The sequence below is a fragment of the Saccopteryx bilineata genome, chromosome 3 (assembly GCF_036850765.1).
Source record: "Saccopteryx bilineata isolate mSacBil1 chromosome 3, mSacBil1_pri_phased_curated, whole genome shotgun sequence".
Taxonomy (NCBI): domain Eukaryota; kingdom Metazoa; phylum Chordata; class Mammalia; order Chiroptera; family Emballonuridae; genus Saccopteryx; species Saccopteryx bilineata.
In genome coordinates this window covers 307,595,279-307,611,190 of record NC_089492.1, presented here as the reverse complement: position 1 = coordinate 307,611,190, position 15,912 = coordinate 307,595,279, and the positions used below count along the sequence as shown (strand labels likewise).

The 15,912-nt window shown below is 45.7% G+C and overlaps 2 protein-coding genes across 5 annotated transcripts in view; one reads left to right on the top strand and one right to left on the bottom strand.

Annotated features, from left to right (window-relative positions):
- The window catches only part of LOC136330172 (sialoadhesin-like), a 36,642-nt gene extending 32,178 nt beyond the window's left edge, over positions 1-4,464 (top strand). The window contains exon 19 of the mRNA XM_066266668.1: positions 128-4,464. Coding sequence (XP_066122765.1) covers positions 128-328 — 201 coding nt within the window. The 3' untranslated portion in view covers positions 329-4,464. The remainder of the gene's footprint in view (positions 1-127) is intronic.
- A 231-nt stretch (positions 4,465-4,695) lies between these two features.
- Positions 4,696-15,359, bottom strand: CEACAM18 (CEA cell adhesion molecule 18). 4 transcript variants are annotated; one of them, XM_066271363.1, is made up of 8 exons: positions 15,201-15,359; positions 13,262-13,612; positions 10,881-11,162; positions 9,888-10,175; positions 8,340-8,475; positions 7,021-7,148; positions 5,544-5,605; positions 4,696-5,247 (listed from the first exon to the last, which is right to left on the bottom strand). In XM_066271363.1, exons 1-8 carry the CDS (start codon positions 15,250-15,252, stop codon positions 5,233-5,235), a joined length of 1,314 nt encoding a protein of 437 aa, XP_066127460.1. In that variant the 5' UTR covers positions 15,253-15,359; the 3' UTR covers positions 4,696-5,232. The 4 variants fall into 4 exon arrangements, with proteins under 4 accessions (XP_066127460.1, XP_066127461.1, XP_066127462.1 ...); XM_066271364.1 differs by having other exon boundaries at positions 9,888-10,160; XM_066271365.1 differs by having other exon boundaries at positions 13,262-13,608; positions 15,201-15,357.
- Between the last annotated feature and the right edge of the window lie 553 nt (positions 15,360-15,912).

Sequence of the window (15,912 nt, the reverse complement as noted above, 5' to 3'; positions counted from 1 at the left end):
GGGAGACCGCAACAAAATTGTGTGTGAGATGAATGGATGAAGGCATTCATGGGCTTCCCTCCTAGATATTCTTTGCTTTGTCTTGTCCCCATCATTTCACTCTGACTTTTTCTTTCTCTCCACTCAGGGTCCCCTGATTGAATCCCTGCCAGACAGTCCTGCAGACCACCCTCCCGCAGCTCTGGCTATCTCCTCCTTGGAGGAGAAGGAAGAGATTCAATATGCATCCCTCAGGTTTCATAAGATGAACCCTGGGAACCCTCTGGAACAGGAGGAGGTCGCTGATAATGAGTACTCAGAGGTCAATATAGGCAAGCAAGAGCTGTGAAGACCTGATCTTAGATTGAGGGATCGCAGCCTCTGGAGGGTAAAGAAAAAAGCACCAGGGGATAGTCCCTGTAGAATTAAAAGCCCTCTAGGTGATTAGTTTAAAATACAGTGAAAAGAACACTGGCTTTGGAATAAAACATTTGCAAGTTCAAATCCACACTCTGCTCCTTTACTAAGTAAGTGACAGATGAAGCTCTACCTCTCTGTGCCTCCATTTCCTGCCCTGTGAAACAAGTTGAGAAGGCCTACCTGCAAGTTTGTGGTGAGAATTATGGGAGTAAGATCCTATCAGAGAACCTGGCTCCATGTGTATGCTGAAAAGGCATACTAGATCCCTGTGCTTTGAATAAGAAGGTCCTACCAGGAATTCCTCCTGATTCTGGAGGTGACCAGCATCAGTCCCTGCATAATGATTTCCCTCCTCCTGAAATGTCCTACCCTGCCTTCACCTGCCTCTGTCTTTGAAAGTGGAACTCAAGGGGTGAATTTCTTGGGTTGATATGCAAGCCCAGAAGGAGCTTATGATCCCCAACCCCCACCAAATGAATGAGAACTGTTTCCAAATGATCACACAACCATCAGATGAATGAAACAACTTGATCTGAAAATCTACCAACCAAATGAGGGAAGGAGTATGTCATAGCAGTCATCTTCACAGCAATCTTGATGGAAAGAAGTCAAAGGGTTGGATGAGGCATTCAACATTCCATAAAGCTGTCCCCCAACACATTTAGAACAGCACCAAAAATATAAAGCACCAAGAAATAACTTTTTTTAAAGAACTTCCAATATTTATGTACCAAAAATACAGAATATCCTGACAGAAATTAAAGAAGATACAAATGAATGAGAAAATATACCATGTTTATGGGTTGGAAGTTACAATATTGTTAAAGAAATGTCAGTTATATACACACACACATAAAATGACAAGTTGATTTGAAAATTTGTATGGAAATGTAAAAGACCTAGAATACTCAAACAACCTTGAAAAAACAATGTTGAAAAAATAAGACTTTACTATAAAGCTCAAGTAATCAGGAAGAGTGTGGTATGGAAGAGAAGAGAAAGAGAAAAAATTTGTTTGAATAGTACCAAGTTTATTCAATTTGGAAAGAAAAACATTTTTAACAAATGGGAGTAGAACAAATTTATCAAGGTTTGGAAAAATGAATCATAAATAATATAATTGGTTTATAAAACTTGAATTATATAGCATGTACTCTGTTTTTTTTATATTATATTTCATGTTTTGAGATTTATCCATGTTGTTGTGCATGTCAGTATGGGTTGCTCTTCAATGCTGGATAGGATTCCATCATGTGAGTGTATCATGGTTTGTGTACTCATTTTTTTTTTTTACTGATGAACATTTGGTTTATTTCTAGTGTTTGTTGATTAGAAATAAAACTGCTATGAGCATATTTGTACATGGCTGTTTCAAGGTATGTTTTTATTGCTCTCAAGTGTTGGGGGGCAGGGCCAAGAGGAGGCATGAGGTTAGAGTCATATGTTGGGAGCTCGAGGGTCTCTGGAGCCTCTCCATGGGGACCAGCATCCAACAGGCACTGTATAAATGGGTGGTCTGAAGCTCAGGAGGAAGGTAGGGCCTGGAGATGAACAATGGGAAACACCAGGGCATCCAAGACTCCTGATAAGGAATACCTCCTATTGTAGGTTGAATTTTCAAGTCTTCACCTCTAAAACCCGTGAATGTGATTTTATTTGGAGATAGGGTTTAAAGATGTAATCATGTTATTATGAGGTCAGATTGAATGAGGCAAGGAGCCTAAATCCAGGGACTTGTGCCCCCTTGACAAAGAGAAAAATTTGGACACAGAGACTCATGTAGGGAAGAAGGCCATGGGACAATGGAAGCAGGAATTGGAGTTACAGTGTCACAAAGCCAGAAATGTTGAGGATTTCTAGTAACCACCAAAAGTTAGAAGAGGCGAGGAAGGATTCCTCCCTAGAGTCTTCCAAAGGAACTCAGCCCTGCCAAACCTTGACTTGGGGCTTTTAGCCTCCAGAACTGGGAGAGAATACATTTTTGCTGTTTTAAGTCACCCAGTTTTGGGTAATTTGTCACAGCAGCCCTGAGGAACTAGTACAGTTACTTAGTGCCTACTGTGCATCAAACCTTCATGCATCCTATCTCTTTCAGTCCTCACAGTGACTCTTCAGAGGGTTGGTGCTATTCCTACCTCACAGAGGAAGTGCCCATTCAAAGCCACAAAGGGATCTTCATCAATGGGCCTTGGGGGGTTGCCTTGTGTCCAGGCACTGTCTTAAGTGCTTTGTGAGCATTCAAACAGTCAAGCAATGATGACCATAGCTGTTAGTCTGGCCTCCCACACTTTCATAGTTTGAACCAGAAAGGAGTCTCTCTCTCTCTCTCTCTCTCTCTCTCTCTCTCTCTCTCTCTCTTTCTCTTTCCCTTCCTCCCTCTTTTCTTCCCTCTCTCCCTCTCTTTCTTCCTCCCTCCCTTTCCTTCCTTCCTTCCTTCCTTCCTTCCTTCCTTCCTTCCTTCCTTTGTTCCTCTCTTTCTCTCTCTTTCCTTCTTCTGTTGTAACTGCCATAGTAATGAACAACTTTATTTAGATACTTTTTGACACATCTATAAAGACTGCTCAGAGAAGATACAAACAAGTGGAAGCATATACCGTGCTCATGGTTAGGAAGAATAAACATCATTAAAATGTCTATATTACCCAAAGCAATCTATAAATTCAATGCAATACCAATTAAAATACCAATGACATACTTCAAAGATATAGATCACATATTCCAAAAATTTATATGGAACCAAAAAAGAACACGAATAGCCTCAGCAATCTTAAAAAAGAAGAATAAAGTGAGAGGTATCACACTTCCTGATATCAAGTTATACTACAAGGCCATTGTACTCAAAACAGCCTGGTACTGGCATAAGAACAGGCATATAGATCAATGGAACAGAACAGAGAACCCAGAAATAAACCCACAGCTCTATGGACAACTGATATTTGACAAAGGAGGTAAGGAAATACAATGGAGTAAAGACAGCCTCTTTAACAAATGGTGTTGGAAAAATTGGACAGATACCCGCAAAAAAATGAAACTAGATCACCAGCTTACACCACTCACAAAAATAAACTCAAAATGGATAAAAGACTTAAATGTAGGCCGTGAAACCATAAGCATCTTACAAGAAAACATAGGCATTAAGCTCTCCGACATCTCTCGGAGCAATATATTTGCTGATTTATCTCCACAGGGAAGTGAAATAAAAGACAGGATAAACAAATGGGACTATATCAAACTAAAAAGCTTTTGCACAGCCATAGACAATAAGAACAGAATAAAAAGACAAACTACACAATGGGAGAACATATTTGACAATACGTCTGATAAGGGGTTAATTACCAAAATTTTTAAAGAACTTGTAAATCTCAACACCAGGAAGACAAACAATCCAATCAAAAAATGGGAAAAAGAAATGAATAGACGCTTCTCCAAAGAGGACATACAGATGGCCAATAAGCATATGAAAAAATGCTCAACATCACTAATCATTAGAGAAATGCAAATTAAAACCAAAATGAGATATCACTTCACACCAGCCAGAATGGTGCTCATCAACAAAACAACACAGACTAAGTGCTGGCGAGGATGTGGAGAAAAGGGAATCCTCCTGCATTGCTGGTGGGAATGCAGACTGGTGCAGCCACTGTGGAAAACAGTATGGAGATTCCTCAAAAAAATTGGAAATCGAACTGCCTTTTGACCCAGCTATCCTACTTTTAGGAATATACCCCAAGAACACCATAGAATGGCTCCAAAAGGAGAAATGCACCCCCATGTTTGTGGCAGCATTGTTCACAATAGCAAAGATCTGGAAACAGCCCAAGTGTCCGTCAGAGGACGAATGGATTAAAAAGCTTTGGTACATATATACTATGGAATATTACTCAGCCATAAGAAATGATGACATTAGATCATTTACAATAACATGGATAAACCTTGATAACATTATACAGAGTGAAATAAGTAAATCAGAAAAAACGAAGAACTATATGAATCTATACATAGATGGGACATAAAATGAGACTCAGAGACATGAACAAGAATGTGATGGCAATGGGGGTGGGGGCGGTGGGGGAGGGGTGATGGGGCGAGGAAGGAGAGAGGGGGTGGGGGAGGGGAGAGCACAAAGAAAACCAGATAGAAGGTGACAGAAGACAATTTGACTTTGGGGGAGGGGTATACAGCACAATCAAATGTCAAAGTAATCTGGAGATGTTTTCTCTCAACATATGTACCGTGATGTATCAATGTCACTGCATTAAATTTAATTTAAAAAAAAAGACTGCTCAGAAAAAGAAGTTACAGAAATGGCATATTGGGGTCTGAACTCCCTTCATGTTGATTTTTTTTTATTGGAGTTCTTTATAATTATAAAAACAATTTATACAGTTCACAAGAGGGGAAAACCTCACTTTAGAATATACAATAAAGTGTAAAGAAGAAAATTAAGAGATAGCACTGTTAACAGTTAACAGTATGTATATGTGTGTATACTCATAAAACTGTGGAAAACACATATATACATACTATACATACTATATCTATATCATAAATTAATCTATACTTTCTTAACTATGGTCCTATCAGATGCTGCTTTGCATTTTGCATTTCTAACTTATCAAGGTGTGAGCATTTTCTTATTCAGTAAGCATCATTCCTCAATGCAGTTCCTAATAGGTGACAGATTAGCTCAACATGTGCTATGCCCCATTTAAACAATTCACAGTTGTTGGGTATTTATAGGTTGTGCCATTTCTCTGTCACCCGCAGTGCTGAGTTGGGACATCTTTGCAGCATCTCTGATGGTCCATGCCGTCAGATTAAGGAAGCAGGATGTTAGAAGCACGTTTGCTAGTGGAGAGAAAGCATTGGAATTAGAGCATAGAGCTCTGCGTGTGACCCGCCCAGGCTGCAGCTCATTGGCCCACCTTGATCCATAGATAGAGCAGCCAATGGCCACACTGCCTATGATGTCACATCCCAGGTCCTAGGTGGGGTCCCCAGACCTTCTCCAGGAGCCTCCATCTCTCAGCCTCAGTGTGACAGACCCTGGTCCCTCTCTTCACTTTCTCCTATGAGTACTAGTCCTCATAGCCCAGCCTGCCTCTGTGGGGAGTCTCAGCCCTTCTCCATCACACTCTTTTTACCTCGTTGCCCATCTGGTCTGTCCTCCAGGTCTGAGTTGAACACTCATATAGCCCGTCTTGTTCTATGGGAAGAAATCAAGGAAGAAGTCACATCTCAGGGTCATAGGAAACTGAGAGAATGCAGGAGACTCCTGGGTAGATGAGGGGTCAGCTTCTTCTTCCAAGCCCTTCCCAGTGACCAACCCCAGGAGTAAGAGGTGATGATTCTGGGGGATAAATCTCTACACCAAGAGTCCTCAACATTCCCTATATATATTTTTAATACTTATGAAGTCTTATGTCACTGAAGGAAGATGGGATGGGGCAGGATATAGATGGAGGAGAAAGAAGCTGGGTATACCTGGGGAAGGAGTTAGCACTACCCGGCCTAATTACTGATGACAATGATGATAATGATGATTTATTTCACACTTATTACATGCCAGGCACTATGGTAGATGATTTATAGAAATTATCTTTGAACCCTCCTAACAGTTCCACATTTTGCAGGTGAAGAAACAGGAATTCAGAAAAGTGATGTCATTTGTCCAAAGTCACACAGCAAGAAAATGACTGAGGTCAATATATATTCTAAACCTGGTCTTTCTGACTCCCAGCCCCCTGCTCTTACAGCAGACTGAAAACCTCAAATCATGAATGAAGTGTCACCTCTAAGAGGAATGAGACAATAAAAATGTTGGGTTGACCCCTGACTGTGAAGGGGGAGTCATGCCTGGCTTCTTCCAGGATGTATAAGAGGTGAACAAGATCTCCTGGACACACTCTCAAACTTCCTAGAGTTTATCACAATATAGAAATTGTACATTGAATAATGATGATGGTACCAATAACAGCAGCTGAGATTCTATTGAGTGCTTACTACAAGTGAATCCTTGTTCCAAGGTCTTTACCAGTATCCTCATAGCCAATATCCCTGTGAGGTTGGTACCAGTGTGACTCTCATTTTATAGATGGCAAACTAAAGCACTCGTGGGCTGCCTACTGTCACATTAATGGCCAATGCTGTGAGCTTCTTGAGATAAAAACCATGTAATTGATATAAATAAGTTCAATCTCAAAATACTAAAATAATAGAAAAGGATATATCTTCTAAAATCTTCACCTTAATCACCATAATTAAAGCCACCATCACCGGCATTATTATCATCACCACTGTCCCCATGATCAACAGGATCACCACCATCATTATTACCAATGTCACCATTATAACCAGATTCACCAGGATCACGACCACTATCACCACCATCACTGTCCCCATGATCACCACTATTCTTATAGTTTTCATCATCATCATCCTCATTGTCATCTCCATCATCACTGCTATTTTTAACATCTGTTATGTTGGTTCTCAACCAGGGTAATTTTGCTCCCATGGGACCTTTGTAATCCCTAGACTCTAGGGCCTAGAGTCATGTTTGATCATCTAAAGTGAGCACTATGGCCTGACCTGTGGTGGCGCAGTGGATAAAGCATCTACCTGGAAATGCTGAGATCGCCGGTTCGAAACCCTGGGCTTGCCTGGTCAAGGCACATATGGGAGTTGATACTTCCAGCTCCTCCCCCCTTCTCTCTCTCTGTCTCGCTCTCTCCCTCTCTCTCTCCTCCCTAAAAATGAATAAATAAATAAATAAATAAATAAATAAAGTGAGCACTATGGTGGTTGTTGCTACCAACACCAAGTGGGTAGAGGACAAAGATGCTGCTAAACCTCCTACAGGACACAGAACAGCCTTATCTCCCCCCACACACACACACACACAATTGAAATAATTATCTGTTCCTAAATTTTTTTTTTTTTTTGGTATTTTTCTGAAGCTGGAAACTGGGCGAGACAGTCAGACAGACTCCCGCATGCGCCTGACCAGGATCCACCCGGCACGCCCACCAGGGGGTGATGCTCTGCCCACCAGGGGGTGATGCTCTGCCCCTCCAGGGCATCACTCTGCCGTGACCAGAGCCATTCTAGTGCCTGGGGCAGAGGCCAAGGAGCCATCCCCAGCGCCCGGGCCACCTTTGCTCCAATGGAGCCTTGGCCGCGGGAGGGGAAGAGAGAGACAGAGAGGAAGGAGGGGTGGGGTGGAGAAGCAAATGGGCGCTTCTCCTGTGTGCCCTGGCCGGGAATCGAACCCGGGTCCCCCGCACACCAGGCCGACGCTCTACTGCTGAGCCAACCGGCCAGGGCCCTGTTCCTAAATATTGATAGTGTTGGGGTTGAGAAACTCTAGTCCACTCTGCCGAGTAGGTTGCTAATCTCTTCATCCCTTAAGATGTGTATCTAACCCTCACATCGCCCTCAGGGCAGGTGTTACCCTTCACATCTTCCCTGTGGTGCTGAGAACACCTGAGAGGAGAAATGATGGCTTGAGATCACCCAGCCAGCTAGAAGTAGAGCTGGAAATTGAATCCAGGCATTAACCATTCCCCCACCCAATCCTTTCTCCCAGTATAGTTCACGCCTGCTGTTTCCCCAATTTCACTTGGTAACTAGTGACTACCATATACCAGACACATTCTCACACCTGCCCTTCTAGGTGGACCTCAACCTCTGCATTGATAACACAAAGAAACTGGGATGAAGAGAAGTCACTGGATGAAACCTTACTGTTGTCTTAGAAGCATGGCTGACACTAGATGTTCCCTCTCTCCTTCTGGCTGACTTCTGGTCCTTGAGATCTATGTGTCTTCCCCAGATGTCCCCCAACAATCCAGTTCCTGGCTTGTCCCTCCCAAGGGAGACATGACTCCTGAGTCCCACACCCCACCAGCACCCCTTCCTTGACCCCGGGTAACAGGCACCTGGTGGAGAAATGAGTGATCAAAGCATAAACCAGGATTCCACAGAGGTAGACACCGCCCAGGACTATCATCACGATTGAACCGATCACCAAGTATCCCGAGATGGAGAAATCTGTTCTAATAACAGGGAATTGAACTGGAAGAAAAGGATACATGGGAGTCAAGACCACCATTCAGTCATCTCTTCATTCACCCACAACTTGTTCTTCAAAGATTTATTAGTACCTACTATGTGCAAAGCACTGTTCCAGGTTGTAGGGATTCAACAGTGAACAAAACAAACTTCCTGCCTTCATGGGGCTGACATTCTATCTGGGAAGTGGACAGTCAACAATTAAGCAAAGAAATGTCTAATATTGCAGGCAGCAATATGCCTTGGAGAAGAACAGACCCACATAAGGGGACAGAGAGTGACAGGGCAGTAGGGAGCTGGTTACCCAAGTTTATTAACTCATTGCACAGATAGCAGAACTATTTGCTGAGCATCACCTAAATGCCCTCTTAAGGACTGGAGACAAATGGCAATCAAAGAGCTCACTCAACTTCTGTCCTCCTGATGTTCATAGTTGAGTGGAGTAGAAAGGCATGAACAAGACAATAGCACAAATGCCTTGTGTCTGTAAGTAGTGTGGCGTGACCTAAACGTCTCAAGCCCACATCCAGTCTCTGCTCATGGCTTTCTCTGGGAAGAGCCAGGATGGTAGCTTCTTGTGTACTTTCTTGCTCAACATCTGATTTTATTTTTGCAGCAGCCCTGCTATGTAAGGAACCTTAGCCTCCTGACCCCACCGATGGGAAAACTGAGGCTCAAAGAGGTGAAGCTGCTTGTCCTTGTTTCTTGAAGATGGGCAGAGGCAGAGCTAGGATTTGATCTCAGGTCACTGGGTTCCAGTGTCCCTGCTTTTGGCTGTCTTGCATGTCTGCTGTCTCCCTGGACACAACAGTCTCTTTCTTTGATGCAGAAGACTGTGCTATTGTTAAAAAATGTTATCCCCACAACACATCCATGAAGAACCTCTACTTCCTCTGGACCACTTCCCCTCCCATCTTCCCATTTCCTCACCTCGAAATTAGCCCAAGGGGAGGACTGAGGGCATGAACTTTGCGGCCAGACTGGGGTTTGAATCCCTCCTCCTTGGCTGATTAAAACCAGAACCTTGAACAAACCACTCAACTCCCCGAGCCTCGGTTTTCTCACTTATGAAATGGCGGTGAAACTCAGAACAGCCACTTACTCTGGAGGAAGACTGTGAGGGTCACACAGGCTGAAATGGTGGCTGGAGCAGACCAAGTGCCCAGCCCAGGCTGGATCACCTTATCCCCCTGGCATTCACCTCCACTCGGATCTGAGGACTCTGGGGGCTTCCTCACGGAGGCAGCTGTGGGCTCAGGTCTCAGCGGATAGGAGGATCTCACCCACCCGTTGTGAGCAGGGGGGCATGGCGAGGTGGAGAGGGCATCCCTGATGAGGGGCACTGCCCAGGCAAAGACATGGAAATGGGGAGACTGGCTGAGTGTGGGCCCCAGAGGGGGCACAGCTGCACTTACAGGGCCTCTGGATCCGGACATCGCTATACATGGTGATCTGGGTCACTGAGTTCTTCACAATGCATCGATAGTTGCCCATCTGCTCCCAGGTCAGGCTCGGGAAGGTGATGCTTGCACTGGAGCTCAGGAAGGAGCCATTGTGGATCCAGTGGTTCTGGGATCTCGGGTAGGAAGTGGAGGTACAGTTCATCTGCACCCGGGAGCCGATCTCAGCAGACAGGACGCCTCTAAATGTATAGGGCTCACTTCTCAGCCTCACGTTATCAGGTCCATCTGCAGAGACCAGAGCTGTTTCTGACCCCTCATGAATCTGTCTCATTTCCTCAGTCCACATGAAGTCCTCCCCCTAGCCAGGGGCTACCCGACTCTGAAACCCAAATGGACCCCTCGACCTATCCCAGGCAAGGCAGCTGGGCCAGTCACAGTGAGAATATAATAATGTCTTCCGTTATCAAGCATGTACTATATGGAACAGTCCTGTGGTAACCCATTACATCATAATAAAATAGATGTAGAGTAGAAACCAATGCACCATGCTCACTGTATGCTGGGGGCACTGTTCTAGATACTTGACACATTCACGTAATCCGCATAGCAACCATGTGATTGCTTCATTTTACAGATGAGGAAGATGAGGTGTAGAGGCGAGGGCTGGGTATTTAATAGTCCTCTACTGACCTGCAAAAAAGTTAAGCAAGTTCCCCTATGTTCTGGGTGGAATTTCCCTGAGTAGCTGTAGCCCCCCGCCCCCGCGCAGGGCCTGGGGCCTGGTTCAAACCTCCAATTGGTAAGCAGTGTTTGAAAGTCAGAAACTGTCCTCTACAGAGAGTCCAAAGAGTTAAATAGCCAGATCTGGGATTTGAGCCCAGAACAAGCTGGCTGCAGGCTGGCTCAGGAGATCACCTCTCTCTGGTTCTGTCTGTCTTGTCCCTATCTCCCTGCAAGACCCTAGGCCCAGCCCTGGCTTCACACCCATGACCGCAGACCACTTACAGAACACAGTCAGAATGATGGGGTCACTTTTTAGAGGAAGCCCATCGATGTATTCTGTCGCACACTGAAGTGTTCTGTCGAAGCGGCTGAGCTGGTGCATGATGAGAGTCTTGCGGTCTGAGGAAAATGTCACCCGATCACTGCTGGACACCTGTAAGCCATTCACATACCACTTGATTTTGGTGGCATCAGTGATATTAGTGTGGCAGAAGGCAGCCACGGGATCCATCTCCTCTACCACGGAGCTGACATTGGCCGAGATGCCGGGGTTATCTTCCAACTCTGTGTGAAGAGAAGAATACGAAAGGTGAGCTCTGCTCATTACCGGCGAGGGTTTGGGGGAAAGTGGGGTGGAAACTAAGAGTTGTGAAATAGGGCCCATTGTGTTGGCAGGAGAACATCCCTGGAACAAAGAGGGACAGACTATAGGGAGTGGACATGAGGCCACCAAGATGTGAGCACTTACCTGAGACCATCACCCTATGTGCTGAGTTATGGTTGTGGCATCCCCAGCAACAGTAATGAGTTCTTGGCATAAGCACGTGGCCAAATAGTTGTTTCTGAACCCCCAGATTGGGACATCCCACCCAAAGAGCCTTGAATAGAATTCACAGGGAGAGGCGGTATTTGGACTTTCCATAATAATTGCTTTGATTCCCCTTTGCTTTACCAATATCAGTGGTGAGATTCAGCTGGTTCGCCCCAGTTCGGCAGAACCGATACCTAATTTTTTGTTGAGTTCAGTGAACCGGTTGTTGAAAAGGCACTTGTCATCAGGATTCTCTTTAAGGTGGGTGCCTGAGCAGCTGCGCAACGTGGAAATCACAAATTTACATTCCTGACTACTTTTTAATGTTCATCTGAGCAACAGCATATTCCAAGCTCCTGTAAGAATGTTCATTCCATCCATAGGTAAAAAGACATTGCAAGTGAGGATGCCAATCAAGAAGCAATATGGAAATATCTTAAATAACACTTTTATTTTTTGTCAGATATTATTTAATATTTTTTCATTAATATTTTAAGACTCTTTCTTATAATCTAGTTTTGTGTACCTCTTATTGCTCTTATTTAAGTACTAAATGCATAAAATAATAAACTACCTTTCAGTGTATCTTTTTTGTTGTTTTTGTATTTTTCTGAAGTGAGGAGCAGGGAGGCAGAGAGACAGACTCCTGCATGCGCCCAACCAAGATCCACACAGCATGCTCACTAGGGGGCAATGCTCTGCCCATCTGGGGCATTACTCTGTTGCAACCAGAGCCATTCTAGCACCTGAGGCAGAGGCCATAGAGCCATCCTCAACTCCGGGGCCAACTTTGCTCCAATGGAGCCTTGGTTGCGGGAGGGGAAGAGAGGGACAGAAAGAAAGGAGAGGGGGAAGGGTGGAGAAGCAGATGGGAGTTTCTTCTGTGTGCCCTTGCCAGGAATCAAACCCGGGGCTTCCACACACTGGGTTGACGTTCTACCACTGAGCAAACTGGCCAGGGCCTTGCTATATCTTTTTTTATGCTTAAAACCATCATTAGGGCAGAGAACCAGTTGTTAAATTATTTGAATCCCACCACTGCCAATGCTCCTTCCAACCTTCCAACAGACCACAACTGTAGATGGTACCCCCACTCTACAGTTGAGGAAGCTGAGGATCCCAGAGGGAAGACCAAGTCCCAAGGCCATGTAGTGTATACAGGTGGACCTTTGACTAACCAACCGATAGAATATGACAAAGGTGATGGCTGTCCCATCCATCATTACTCTGTGTTATATAAGATTTTTTTTTTACTCCTAATTTATTTTGCTTTATTTAATTTTTTATTTTTAATGTATTGTGTTGACACGGTTTCAAGTATTCCACTCAATATAATACCCTTAACACCCTCTACCCCCCACATCATGCCCCTCTATTCCCATTCCCTTCACCTCCTTATATAAGACTTTGTAGTAGAGCAGAGTTTGGCTGCTGCCGAGGAAGCCAACAGCCACGATGTGAAACAGCTCTGTACAGAGCCACACATGAGAACATAGCCACAGCCAGCATCTACGAGTCCCAGGGCACAGGACTTGATTGAGCCACGCCTGAAATTCTGACACATGGAAACTGTGCAATAATAAAGTGATGCTGTTTTCAGCAACTATGTTTGTGGCTATTTGTGATGCTGCCCTACTAAGAGATAACTAATAACTGGTGGTGAAATTTGGAACCCTTGCAAGTAGTGAGTGACCCATCTCTATGAGAGCACCAAGACAACCTCTGCCAAGGTTCCCAGGGTCGTCTGGAGGTGAGTGGGAGACTTGGACAGTATGATCTTCAAGGAACCTCATTCCCAAAGCCTCTGGGTCCAACTCTCGGGTTCAGGAAATGGCACAACCTGTCAACTCACCTTGAACCTCCAGCCAGCCGGTGGCTGTCTGGCTGCCATTGTTGAACTCCACCCGCACGGTGTAGTTTCCCGTGTCATTCAACATGGAGTCCTTGATCACCAAGGTGCCCAACCTGCTCACATTTTCCCGGCCGCTGGACATGGGCCCAGACTGCCAGGACTTGGGGGAAGGTATGTGGCTAACAATCATATATTCTGCACTGTCGTTTGTACCCCGGTACCAGCTGTATTCCTGAACACCCTTGGGGACATTCTCGATGTCCAGGAAGCTCTGAAATCCCTCGAACCCTACAACTGGGATGATGGAGATTTGGCTGGAGATCTGGCAGATCCAACAGGTCAGCAGACTGGCTGAGGAAGACAAGGGGGAGGGGGGAGGAGACAGAAATAATGGCTCACATGACACAGGCAATGACCCACAGAGGCACTGGTGAACACCCCAAGGTTTCTATCTCCTGAATGAGTCCCCAACCTGTTCCCTCCTCTCTATCCACTCAGCCCTGGTCCATTCTTTCCTCCTGACTTCCAGCCTGGACTCCTCCTTGGACACTCAGCCTACAATCCATCCTCACACATGTCATGTGGGTCCTTAAAATGGCCGAGTTGTCAGCCTGCTTTCCTCCCTGCTCAACTGCTTCTCACAGCTCCTCAATGCTCGCAAGAGGAAGTTCAAACACTTACAGTGGCTTTTGAGACACTCTTAAAGACACTCTTAGAAAGAACTGGTGTTTGGGACTCATCTAGACTCCTTTTAGGCCACGTTGATCCCACTCTACTACCCCATCAACTCGGTCATTCATTTGCTCACTCATTTATTCATCCATGAGAAGACACAGCACCCACACCGTGCTCCCCAGTCACACACACAGCACACACTCTCTCCTGACTTCAGTCTTTCACACGTGCTGTCCCCCATTTCTGGTACACCGATCCCTGCTTCCTCCTTGTTGACTCACTTCCGCTCGTCCCTCAGTTCTCAGCTCTGATGTCTCCTCCTCCTCAGCCTGGCCCCTCAGTGCGGCCTCAGCCTCCTGGGACCCCCTCACCACGACCCCTCAGCTCTGGGTTAGTGGAGTGTGGTGACACACCCTGCACTAGATGTGAGCCCCAGGAGGGCTGTCTCTGTCACCACTGCAGCCAGGCACCTCTGAACACAGGGCGGAACCCAGCGCGAGTCCCCGGCATGATTCTCTCAGCGGAAGGAACTCCCCTGAGACTGTCTACACATGTCTTTGATTTAGCATCTAAATTCAGTGGAGAGGGTGTGAACAGAGGTGGGGATCTGTTATCACCTAAGACAGTAGTAGTCAACCTGGTCCCTACCGCCCACTAGTGGGCATTCCAGCTTTCATGGTGGGCGGTAGCGGAGCAACTAAAGTATAAATAAAAAGATAAATTTAACTATAGTAAGTTGTTTTATAAAGATTTATTCTGCCAAACTTCGTGAAAATCCGACATAAAGTACTTGGTAAGTAGTTATTATTATATGCTTTAACTTGCTGTAACTTTGCTTTGTAAATTTTTTATTATCACTTCGTGATAATAAAGTGACTTCCCTACTTTATAAGTCACCATCACTGTGGAACCGGTGGGCTGTTAGAAAATTTTACTACTAACAGAGATACAAAAGTGGGCAATAGGTATAAAATGGTTGACTACTCCTGACCTAAGATGCCAGCAGGTGTGCACTGCCCTACCGAGAACGCGAAGACCCCTGAGACCCCCACCACCAGGCTCGGGGGGAAATCAGAGGGTCCTGGGGAAAAGTGACAGTAGGGAGGTTGGGGACGGGATCAGGGCAGATGGGGCACCCAGGAGAATGTGTGTGTGTGGCTATGGGTGAGGTGTGCCCAGGTGTGTGATCTTATGAAAGTCCTGGAGAGGGTCCTATCCCCCTTACCTCCCCCTTTCCAGTCCTGCTAAGTCAGCTTTCTCTTACCCACAAGGACCAGTTGCCGCCAGGGGCTGTGTCTGCATCTGGACGCGTCCATGAGCTCCGGTGGGTCCCCCTGGTAGAGGAGCCTCTCCAGAGACCCCGCAGCCGCCACCCACTTGACTTGAGTCTACCTGTGTCTCCACCCACTCCCGCCTCGCTGGACTCTGCACCGCACGTGGGTGGAGCTGCGGAGGAGAGCCTGTGGGGAGTCTGTCCTTATCTTTATGATTTTGCCTTGCCTTGATTTATTCACTTATTCAGTCATCCATTCATTCCTTATTTACCTTATTCTATCCTGGTTACAAAAAAAAAACAAAAACAGCCCCCTCCCCAAAACCCCACGCTCACTCACATTTAGGAAAACTGGAAGACACCCAAGAGCTGAACGAGAGTACAAGACGTTGGACCTTTTGAATGTCTGTGTTGTTTTCTGTTTTTGTTTTTCCTGAGCGCTATCGAATTTGCAAATTACACCGGCAGCTGTGCCCCTGGGCAATGTGCCATGCCTCCACAGGGCGATGCCTCCCCCTGCCTGCGGCTGTTCTACCTGGGCCAGGCATTGGTGTGAGGCCAGCAAGCTATTCGGAAAATCCAGCCTTGGGCAGAGGAGCAGAGCTGCTCACACAGAGGGAAGCGGTGGAGGGCGACTAGGGCTGTGCTCAGATGTGAACTGGCTGCATCTGGAGGAAACCCAGGGAGAGCTGGTGGGCAGACA